The sequence below is a fragment of the Pleurodeles waltl genome, chromosome 2_2 (assembly GCF_031143425.1).
Source record: "Pleurodeles waltl isolate 20211129_DDA chromosome 2_2, aPleWal1.hap1.20221129, whole genome shotgun sequence".
NCBI lineage: Eukaryota > Metazoa > Chordata > Amphibia > Caudata > Salamandridae > Pleurodeles > Pleurodeles waltl.
In genome coordinates, this window is record NC_090439.1 from 334,487,675 (window position 1) to 334,500,170 (window position 12,496).

General features: G+C 41.5%; 1 protein-coding gene across 1 annotated transcript in view; it reads right to left on the reverse strand.

Moving 5' to 3' along the window:
* Positions 1-12,496, reverse strand: part of LOC138273292 (1,25-dihydroxyvitamin D(3) 24-hydroxylase, mitochondrial-like) — a 123,990-nt gene that overhangs the window by 19,380 nt on the left and 92,114 nt on the right. Inside the window, exons 8-9 of the mRNA XM_069218882.1 lie at positions 8,951-9,117; positions 8,765-8,843 (exon numbers count right to left, since the gene is read on the reverse strand). Of these exons, the coding sequence (XP_069074983.1) occupies positions 8,765-8,843; positions 8,951-9,117 (246 nt within the window). The remainder of the gene's footprint in view (positions 1-8,764; positions 8,844-8,950; positions 9,118-12,496) is intronic.

Sequence of the window (12,496 nt, forward strand, 5' to 3'; positions counted from 1 at the left end):
GTTTGACTTAATTCCATCAAACTATTTATCAATCAATGACAACTTAGGGAGAACACAAAGAACATTGTTTCATGTGTATTCTCAGCCCTCCTTTCTAAACCTTAAAATAGATTCCTAATATAACTAAATTGAGAATATTAGAAGCCTATAGTTAATTGTATTCACCCATCACCAATCTTTCCATTCAGTTGCAGTGTCTTTCAAAACACCTGTGTTGCATCCTTATGACCTTACCCTGCTGGTGAGAAAAATATCTCTGGCAAAGAGCTCCCCAGGGGTGCCCATTGGGTGTTTGTCATTGCAGAAGGGTCCAATGTGGAAGCATGCCACATTTGGGTGGGTGAGGGCCTGTGGGCCTGTGCTGTAATGGTTCATGTGCCAAGTGGCTTAGCTGGATTTGGGTATTTAAGACATTACCAAGAACAATTATCAAAATGGTATACTCTATTGATATATATTGGAAGAATGTATACTGGACCAGACTCTCTCCCAGTCCTTCTGAGTTTAAGACATTCCAAAAGGGCCATTATCTAGCATTACAAACCATACCGGAAACAAAGGGAATCTTGTAAAGGTTCCCTAGGGCCCTTAACAGTAAATCTGTTGCTATATCTTGTGGCTTTTCCAAAAGGCAATTTCACCACACTATTCCAAGTTGTTGTCATCAGAATTTGGGATAACATGCAAAATTATTTTACCACCCAAGAAATGGGCACAAGCTCTCTTGTACAACCAGTTTGCCTTGGAGTTCAGAATTATCTTGTAACTAGGGATGTGTGCCTAACTGTGAAGCGGCAACCTTTCAAATTAATTAGTGATTGAATTATTGAGATGGCAGGGGTTTTTCAGACAGAATATCAGAAACAAAAATATCATAAAGACAAGCAAAGTTTCACTATTTATAACTCCACATATATGGCCTTGATGATATATATATCTTCAAGGTACATAGACATGGAGCGAAGAACAGTAAATCTATACCCACCTATTTGCACTTACCTTCTCAATATTTTGGTCCTTGATATTTTTGACATGGTATTCTGTCCACACAATAGTTTTGTTTCCAATATTCTGTCTGTGATCCATTGCAGAGATGCGCATGCAATATCAAGCATGGATTAGCTTATTTGAGTCATAATGTTTAAAATCCTGTGGACCGAAATCAGACTGATATTCATGCTGTGTTTTACATTTATATGGTGCTCATGCAGTTCTAGGGCCATCCAGAGAACTTCTTGATCAAGCAAGATAGGAGAAGGCACATGTAAAATAGATGATAGAACACTTTTTGTTTATACATGTGAGGGCATCAAAAGGTTCCATAGCTGATGTCATTGTGTGGAAGTACATATAAACTCTACTTGAGAATGATAAATTGTTTGTGTAACCCTCAGTCTTCTCATATGTTTTGAAATACAGATGCTCAGTGAAAGCCAATAACTCTAGCTCATGACACCTATTGACTTTGCTAATGCTTGCTTATTTTTTAAGAGGACTACAATGCATGTGCATGCAGGTGTCTGCATGCATGTCTATGTGTTATGGATATCTTTGAAGGTTTTGCTTTTGTTTTAAGAAAAATCATTGTCAGATGGCTGTTGCATGTATTTTATATTTATGAGTTGGATAGGTTATACATTCATAAATGACTATGGCCCTCATTATGAGTTTAGCGGATGGTGGAGGCTGCCTACCAAACTCGAACTGCTGAGTAACTGCCTATGTGGTCTAAACACCGCAGGGGGTGCCGGGGTGCAGCAGCACCCATCGCGTATTCCGCTGCCCGTAATTCAGACAGTGGAATGCACAATGGGGCTGGGCATGGGCATTGCAGGGGCCCCCTTGGGGCCCCGAACACCCTCATTTTGCCAACCTTTTCATGGCAGTGAAGCAATGAAAAGACTGGTGGTATGGGGACTCGTAATCCTGAGGGCAGTGGATTACAACCACCGGGACCGCCAGCCTGCCGCCTGTTGGCCATCTAGCTGTGCCAGTGACCCAGCCGTGGTGGCTCTGCCACCGTAGTAATGTGGTGGTCGGACTGTCACAACCACGGCAGTCCGACCGCCAACGTGAGTCTGGCAGTCTCAAGACCGCCAGTCTCATAATGAGGTCCTATATGACTTGGAAATAAAAGTGATGGTAAATATTTTAATCTTTGTGATTTATTCTTTACACAAAAGATCTACAGTTCAGTAATTTGTCTTTATAGACTAAGAGGGGTTATTTGCATCCATGAGTGCAGTAACATGTCTTCGTTCCATTTTGGAGGAAATAAACGTACTCTCAAAGTTTGGTAGTGCTGTCAGTGCTAGATCTGCTGCTAGTGCTGCATATATTACACAAATGAGAGTAGTTTATATTATGTTGGCGTAGAGCAGTTCCTTTATATCTAGCACATTTACAACATCACCAGCACCCTTAAATCTGCCAAACTCAAGTGATTTATGCAGCACTCTAAGCCTGCAAGGGCATAATTGGGTCTTATTCTTCGTGTTCTCTTGAGTCTGACAAAGTTGTGCTTCTGTGATGAGCTCTAATCAGAGTGAAATATGTATGACAGAGGCTGCTTTCGTTTATTCCAGGTTGTCTTGGATGGTCATTTATCAATCCAAAGCTGCAAAATGGTACCCATAATAGTAAAATGCCTTTTTCATTATTTAGCTCCACATTGATAATAATTGCTTAATGACATTATTAGCAAAATAGAAAGTCAGTGTTACTTTTTTAGTTTAGCATGGGTAGCATTGGGCTTATCCTGAGCTAAAAACTCTGTTAGAAAAGGTGAACAGAGTTACAGCATTGGTGGTGTTGTAGATACAACCCTTGTAAAGCAGCTGCTGTCTGCTTAAGAGTTGAGAACTATCCAGAGTATATATCGAATGTTTGAATGCTATTATTTTAAATATTTAAAATGTGATTTTTTAAACTATACTAACATTAATGATTCAGATTAATTAATGTACCTAATGTAATTTTAAAATGGTATTTATTTTAAAATTCTACATTAATTTTATATCATGTATTCCTGTGCATTGACATTCTCTTACTACCCTTATACACTAACCATCCCAAAACCTAAAAACTCTTTACTACCACTGTACATTACCGATTCCTGAATCCTAAAAACTCCTTACTATCCCTATACATTGAACATCTCTGAACCCTAAAAACTCCATACTACCTGTTTTGCACCCCTATCCCTGAATCCTAAAACATCTTGCTAATCCTAAACACTACCAATCTATGAGCCCATCAGTGAGCCCTAAAAACCCCTTGCTGCCTCTGTGCACTATTCATTTCTGGTGCCTAAAAATGGCATACTAATCCTATATCTTCCCCATTCCTGAACCCTAAAAACCCTTTAATACCCCTATATACTGCCCATTCATGATCCCTAAAATCTCTCTACTACTCATATGCAGTCCCCGCCCTTGAGCCCTGTAAACTCCATGCTACTGCTATACACTCTACATCCACCAGGCAAGAGCAAACATGCTACCCAGCCCCTGCTAGAGGGGCAAGGAATCAACTGGTTCCAGGGGGTGGGCTACCCAGGACCCAGTCTCTGAGCCAGACCAGGGGCTGGGGTCCCCATGGACTTTATTGGTTCAAGGAGGGAGATAGCATCTCCCCTCCCTTTTAATTAGCATCACAGCCCCAGAGGATGGGCTCCACAGGGCCCTTTTAAGGCTCAGGTAGGGTGGTCCGGCCCACTCCTCCTTCTATTTACCTAATAGGATCCGGTAGGGGAGCTGTACACCATCCTCCCTCCCTTTATGGATTTTCTCAGTCCGGAAGATGGAGTCCCCAGGGTCTTTTGAGGCTCAGGGTGGAGCCACGCCAGCCCCTCCCCTTTTTAATGTATTTTGCCTCAGGAATGGGGTCCCTGGACCACATTAGGCTCCGGGAGGGGGTCTGCACTCCACCCTCCCTTCCTTTTTACCTCTGCACCTGGGGATTGGGTCTCTGAGACCTCTCCGAGGCTTGGGGAATGAGGCACAAACCCCACCCCAAAACAAATATAATTGTCACCTCCCCAGGTCTTGGATTACTCTGGGGGAGTTTGAAACAAGTGTGGGGCCCACACTTGTTTGTTTTTTTTTACACAGATTTGCAGATCGTCTGCAAATTTGCAGAACTTTTTTTACATTTAAAAAAAAACATTTTTGGCCTCAGGTGGAGCCACTCTGGGACCACACCAACATGCCTATGAGTCATGGTATCCCTACTCTGCCTCCTTTTACTTTTTGCATTTTTGGGGGGCTAGGAAATAAGTTCGGAGTCTTAGATGTCTGACATCACTTCCTGTTTTTTGTCAGCTCCGTGTACCATTCGCTTGTGAAAAATATACATAGGTTTTCAGCATTTGGTGCTCAAAAACTACTGAACAGATTTACACCAAATCACAAAAAGATCCCTTCTGGATCAAGATCTAGCTTTCCGCCAAATTTGGCATAAATTTGTTCAGCAGTTTGGGCTGTTGCTGTGGGAAATTAATAGCACCCGCAACCCCCTTCTTCTCAGCCCTCGCTTGACAGATCATCCCAAACGTTTCCATGCTCAAGCTCATATAAAGGTAGCACTTTTTTGGAAAGTTTTGGGGAGGGTTGTCAAACGACATCCAAATTATTATCAATGCAAAAAAGGAATTTCCTATGGAAACACTAATCTAACTACACCTCCCCAGCATATATATACTTACATTACATATACATATATTACACAGTGGCAGTCGCAGTAGCAGTAGTTATAGTTAGTACAGCCTTTCCATGGAAAGAATATTTTAATTTCACTAAAAAACTGCACTGTATTTCACCAAATGTTCACAAAACTTTACAAAAGAGGTTCATCTGTCTCAGCTCGATCCTGAAAAGTTTCAGAGTGATACGTCAAGCAGGGAGCTGAGAACAAAAGGGGCCCCAAAATGCAATTTCCCCATGCATTTTCATTAGGGATCTTTGAACAGTGCTACAGCCCAAACAGCTCAACAGAATTATACCAAATTTGGAGGGAAACTAGATTTTACTGGGCCAGATTGAAATTTTAATGAAGCCAAATTCACATTGCTCTTCTGATTTAAAATTCCTGAAAATAACACAATTACACCCCTTCACGTAATTATGTATAGTTTGGTGCAAAATATTGCTAGATGCTGGGTTATTTTCCTTGCATATTTCCAGCTAATCGTGCATAAGCTTTCTGCAATTTTGCATCAGTATACTACACAAAATGATGTGAGTTACATCCGCCCCTAACCTTTATTGAGAAAGTGTGCTTTTTCTGATATGGTACAATTCTGTTCAATAGTTTTTGAAAAATGATGGTTAAAATTTACAGATATCTGGACTGTTGTGCTGAAATTATCTAATGCAAGCCTTCTGATTGGGTAAGTGGACTCATCTATTATTTATTGCTCCGGCCATGAGTGCCCCATAATGCCCTTCATGGGCTAATTTGCATATTGGTTTCTGCTTTGTGGTGCCCCAATTTAAGCAGGAAGACTAGCAGTCCATCAGAAATCATTTATTAAAAGACATCTATATTTCCTAGGGTGTACACCAACATGACCTCAGTAAAAGTTGGTGTTTCTAAGCATGCTTTTTAGTTCAGGATTGTAGAGCTTCCTGGTCATTGGTATTATGGCTACATCATGTGGCCTGACAAGTGTGAAAAACATTAATGCTGTTAACAAAAAAATGGACTTGCTTTCCTGTATTGATGCAGTCATTCCTTGACAGAACTAATAGGCTTATCATCATATAATGATGTTGTGACCGCTTGACAAAGGCAATAAACTTGTCTTGTATATTGATGACGTCTCCCCTGAACAAAGCCAATAGGTTTCTCTTCATTTAATGCTGTGGTGACCGACCCTTGCCAAAGCCAATAGGCTTGACTTTTATATTGATGCGTTCACCGTTTGCTAAAGCTAATTGGCTTGTCTGTATATAATGATGTACTGACCCCTTGACAAAGCCAATAGGCATGCCTTGTATGTTGAAGTGATTACCTCTTGATAAAGCCAACAGTGTTGCTTTCACATAACACTGTGGTAACCTCTTGACAAAGCCAATAGGCCTGTCTTGCATAATGATATGGTCATGCCCTGGTAAAGCCAATAGGCTTGTCTCCTTATAAGGATGTGGTGACATCTTCGCAAAACGAATTTTCATCCCTGGTATTCTGATGAGCCCCAACAACAAGGTGATGAATGGGATACTTAAATTGATCTCAGCCACTGGCAATCACTCAAGGCTTCATCCCAATCCATAATTTTTTGGCCAGCATGCAACGCCAGTTTGTACCCAGCCACATGCAAATCAGCTTTGAAGCTGTTCCTCATGGGAATGGTCCAGCATTAAGTGCCAAGACAGGTACTCCCTGAGCTGTAATACAAGCAACTTAGGACTGGTTTCACCCTGATAAGGACTCCTCAGCTAGCCATAGCTTGATTCCAGTGGTACAGTGAGCAAAGCATCCACATCTGGGCATACCCATCACACTCACAGCATCAACTGTAACAACAAGGTGATGGATAGGGGTGGATGGGGAGCTACACTCTGCTGGAGGAGCTAAGTGAGTTTTTGGCCCTTCCCACTCCGCTTGGAGTGTGGAGTTCATCCAAAAAAAGCTCCACTAGCCCCGCCAATGGAGCGGAGCTCAGCCGGTGCGCACTACAGCCCAGTAATGGGCTACACAGCATAAGATCAGACAGTCTGTGCTTGTGCTGTGTAGTACATAACTGAACTTCAGTGTGCACTGGTGACAGATCCAGGGCCAGGCCTCCCTCTGCCAAAAACCTGGGAGAAGGGGGCAGAGGGAGGCACGGAGCCAGGACACTGTAGAGGACGATGAGGAGAGGAGAACTTCCCGGAGGACCCAGGGAAGTCCTCATCTCTTTTCTTTTTCCTGTTTGTGCACACTGGTGTACAAACAAGGACTGAAATGGCAGGTTTCGCTGTCTATGGTCCTGGCCTGAATTCAGGTCAAGGCCGCAGGCAGTGAAAGCTGCTGTTTCAGGCCTCTTGTGCACCAGACTGCCCCAAGTGCAGTGCACACCAGACAGGCCGGTGCACAGGAGGCCTGGAACGGCAGCCTTCACCGCTATGGCTCTCCCCTAAAAGCGGCTTATCTCGGAAGTGCTAAGCAGGGTCAGGCCTGGCTAACCAGACCCGACCCTGCTTAGCGCTTCTGAGATTGGGCACATTCATGACTCCGGGGGTCACAGAACTCCACCTTTGTGGAATTCCACAGAGTTTTTAAACAATTCTGTGGAATTTTGCAGAGTATAACTCCATGAACTCCGCCCAGGCCTAGTGATGGATAGAATGCTTAATCTCACCCCATGGCAAATACTCAGGCTGCATCCCAATTCCTTGTTTTTCACCTACCATGCCACCACAGTCTGGAGCCAGGCATATGCAAATCAGCCTTGACAATATTCCTCATGGGAACAGTCCAGCCTGAACAGCCAAGCCTGGTCCTCACTGAATCATAATACAAGCAACTTAGGACCTGTATCCACCTGATAAGGGCTCATCAGCCAAGTATAGCTTGATTTTAGTGGCACAGTGAGCATGGGTCCCATGTCAGGGCATACCTGTCATACTTAGGGATCCACTGCAACAACAACAAGGTGATGGATAGAATGTTCGAATTAATCTCAGCCACTGGCAATTGCTCGGGCCTCATCCCAAAGCATCATCTTTCACCCACTATGCCACCACAGTTTGGACCCGGCCATATGTAAATCAGTCCTGACCCTGTTTCTCATGGGAACAGTCCAGTTTGAACTGCCAGGCCAAGTCCTTCTGAACTGGAATACAATACAATTTCCTCCAGACATCATGGTATTAATGTCCATTCACTGTTACGTTGGTGTCAATTAGTGGACTGAAGACCCCTTTTATCTAAGCTTTGACTTCAAAATATCTTACAAAATGCTCCCGGTGTTCCTGCCCATCAAATTCCAGGGTCTTGCATTGTGTTTAGAGTCAGGGAAGGGATTGATTTACAACACTGGAGTCTCACCAGTCTAAACCCTTGACCTGGTAGTCTGTCTGCCACATTGCTGGTAGGTCACAGTGGCACTCATCCCACCTATTTTCAGCGGGTTGACTAACGCTTGTTTTCCTATCCGGGCCTCCCTACGAGGCATGGTGGTTCCGTGTTGATAAAACTAAATAATGGCCCTTATGTGTTTATCAAAAATTACCTGCATGCAGGGGAACTTTTCTTTAATTTTCTGAAAAAGTTCCACCTGCCTTGTGAGGCTCTCTAAATACGGAAGACAGTTCTCCCCCATGGAAGTAGAAGTCATAGGATCGGATTCATTGAAGTATAAGGCTAGTGTGTTGCCCACCAGCCTCTAAATGAACTTATCAGCCTCCTCCTACTCTCCCCCATTTATGCATTTATGAAGGGCTACTCCCTTGGATTCTCAACCTATTTAATTTTGACCTTCCCTCTATCACTTGATTTTCTTAATTCTTCTCATATGACTAGTGTAGCCTTTCAAGTTGATTTTTCTAGTTGTATTTTCATTTAAAAAAAGGCTTTCTGGCTGAAATGTTGGCATGGGCTCTCTATATCCTCCTCCATAATTGAAATAGAACACATGCAAATTAGGCATAAATTAAATGAAAGACTTGTCTCAATTGGAGCTGTGTTATGGATGGTTTAAAGAAGATATCAAAATGATCAGGAGGCAAAGATCAGAAGAGTCAATAATTGAGAATTAGCCTATAGGTAAAATACTTACGCCTTCGGGAAGTAGATATCCACCGACGCTGGCATCGTCTTCCAATGTTCGGCTTGTAAAGGGGATTGTAGGTGTCAACCTGGGAAAGTATATGATGTTTATTTTACAAACTCACAGCTTTTTCTACACAAGGAGGAAACTTTAAAAATGAACCACACAATACAGATGTAATGTTAAGAACTATACCTCATAGACTCTTTCAAACAGGACTTCAGAAATGGCATCTTGTTTAATGTTTTGACAGAGGGAAACATTCCAGGATGCAGCGCGTTCTGTATTTCATTATGAAGTTTACTTTGAGCACACGGATTTCGGGAAAGATTGAATATGGCCCACATTAGCGAATTTGCTGTCTGAAAACAGACACATGCTGAATTATTTACTTTATTACAAATTTACACTCTTTGTTGAGATTGTAAAGCAACAAAACCACTGAAACATTACGATAACATCTGCCTGTCAAGATTGGTATAGGCTATTTCCTCGAGCACACGTTTTTATCAAGATCTAAAGTATCAAAACATACACTGTAGAAGGAAAGTGTGAATAATATAAAGTGTGTAGTTTTTTTTATTTCTATCATATTTATTCTAACAGATCTTTTATACAATAATGGGGCATATTTATACTCTGTTTGCACAAAATTAGCATCATTTTTTTAAAATTCTAATTCGGTGCAAGACTATAGACTTATACTTTGGTGCTAGACCCGTCTAGGGCCAAATTTATGGAGTTAAAGTCATTTTTGGGATATGGAAACCTACCTTGCCTTAATGAGATTCAAGGTAGGCGGTCCCGTGCAAGAAATGACTCTATGGCCTTAAAGTCATATTTATACTCTCATGCAAAAATGCTGCACGGAGGGAGGAGGTGTCAAAAGATGGTGCAAACCTTGCTTTGCTGCATTTTTTAATGGCTGGGTTAGGGCAGTTGTTAGGGGACCTGTGGGCCTATTTCCATGGTAGAACACCATGGAATAAGCTCACAGGTGCCCTCCTGAGGCCCCAGGTACACCCCCACCCACACCAGAGGGACAGCGGTGGATGGGTGACCCCATCCCAAGTAAGTACAGGTAGGTATTTTATTTTGTCTTTAAAGTGCCATAGGGGACCCTGAAATGGGCCCCCATACATTGCACAGGGTGCAATGGCCATGCCCAGGGGATCCTTGTCCCCTGTGCTGGCCATTGGGATGGTGGGTACGACTCCTGCCTTTTCTAAGGCAGAAGTTATGTGGCATGGTAGGTTTAGTGCCATAAAATGATGCTAATCTGGTTAGAGTCATTTTTTTGTTTTACTCTAACCAGCCTTGCGTCATTTTTTGGTGCAAAACCCCCTTCTTCCATACAGCCAGCCCCACCCAACTAACATAATTTTTTTTTTACGCTCCATAAATATGGAGCCCTCTTGGTGCTCAGAAATGGTGCAAGCTGGTGCTAAACTTTTTGGTGCAAAACTACCTTTGTGCAGTTTCGCACCAAAAAGTATAAATGAGGGCCTCGATTTTGTATATTTGCGCGGCTTTTGCGTCAAAAAATGAAGCAAATGCGGCACAAAAAAAAGTATAAATATGGGCCTAAAAGTTAATTCATAACAAAATAGGTAAACCTAGGTGCAGAGAATTGGATTTGCACAAAATGTCCTTATGTTAAGCTTGGGAATCTATGACTTTCATATTTTTAAAGGTACAAGCTGTTTACCCTATCTAAAGTAGGCGGATTCTCCAGAGGTGGAGCTGTAGGTTTATGGAAGGGGTAAAGTGTGTTTTGCACTTTTCTCAACAAGTCAAAACAGCATTTTTCTCTTTGGAGAAACCACTTACTTTATAATTGGTAAAGGTTATAAGCATTTCTTCACCTTTTCAAATCATGAATACAGTATCGTAAGCACTATTAAAACATGTTGTAAAAGTCTACACCATTCTGATGTTGTGTATGTGCAAAAGGTTTCCACGTTAAACCCACCAACAGGATTTTCGTCAGGACAGCTGTGATTGGCCTAGATGTCAACATTTATCTCCAAAGTAAGTGAAAAATAATAAATGTATATTTCACCTGCACATAAATGTCAGTAACCCACTCCCATTGTACACCTTGTACTAGTTGCTCAGTCTGAAAATGCCAAATTAAGTTCAGGCATTGGTGGGGATTTCATGGAAGTGTAAAATGATTCTTCAACTGTGAAATTTCTTCTGATGAACAAACAAGTGACTCTTAAGCTAGCCATATGTTTGTTTTACTGAGATCTGTAATACAGTAACCAGAACTACTGCAGTAAATAGCAGTTGAAAGTGATTTGGAGATTAAAAAATGATATTTTAATTCTAATTAAGAATGCAATCACTGATGGTAAGGTACTCAATATTGACCTGGAAAGAGGTATAAGGTCACTCAAATCGTATTACAGGTAAGAACAAATTGAATAACCAATTTGGATGTCATTTATGGATTGCAAGGGGTCGCATCTTGCCATCTTTGGCACTGTCTTTGCCACCCCAGGCCTCAGATGTGGCAAAATCAGCAAAAAAGGAGGGCTCTACATTCCTTATTAACTGCCCGTTTTCCATTATACTAGTAATGAATATAATTCTGTTATTCACTTTTAGTGTAATAAAAAATTAAGCCCACTTAAGACCATTGGTGACAGCTGTGGTAAGTAAACGTATGTTGTATGCATGCTTGCGAATGAAAGTGTGTTTAAAAGAAGGACTTACCACTTTTCCGGTCACACTCTGGATTGTGGACGTAAGGTAGGTGAAGGGACCCCTGCTAATGCTACAGCAAGTAAGTCCACTTGTGCTGTAATTATCATTGGAGATTTTGACTTACGATGCATTATTTGGTAACATTGCCATGGTGGGAGCATTTTTAAAGAATAATTCTTCTACTCCCTACTTTTTAGCCAGCTTACACTTGGCTTATAATGCTGTGGGATTTACCCATGACCACCTATAAAAACAAGTTCATGAAATTAATGATGATGAACCAACGCACATCAATGTTCTTGGGGGGAGCATTTTCAAATGTAATCACGTCTGATAATTATTCACCTCCAACTTGCTAGTGTGATTGTGACAGCAGAAGAATTTCCAAAAGTATAGATGCCCATTGCCTATAACCATGTTTGATAATATTGGGAGGTTATATTGACCAAATTGGACATCATTTTTTTTTTACATAAAAGGAATACTTCATTTGATCAATCATTATGCAAGAGCATTTACTTGATTCTAAGAGCATACTGTTGGCTTATTATTTGAAATGCTGAAGCCACATCAGCAGGGAGCCTATTACTCTCTGTAGGAGAGCATGATCCTCTCCATTATAACTGATTTAGCATGTGTGTGTTTTTTCACGTGTCCCACATCCAACTTGAGATGTGGAAGCATGAGTTTGGCATGACTTTTAAGCACATCACACCAACCACCAGTATGTGTATGTGCATACTATTTGTGAGCATGAAGACAATGCTTTCAAATGTATAAACCTATTGATGGATATGGTTGCTTTCTTTGTTTTTGTGCGTCACCTATTATATGAGCAAGTATATGTTAGTGTAAATAACACTGCACATTCATACAGTGTAACACTGTTTTGTAGAGTACCATTACTCTCCTTAAATGAAGATTAGGTACATCTTTATAAATTCCAATCCTGATGACAAGCTGCTTGGTTTATATTGATGAAACAGGTATGAAACTTGTAGTCTCCCACATTGACATACTGGGATATAC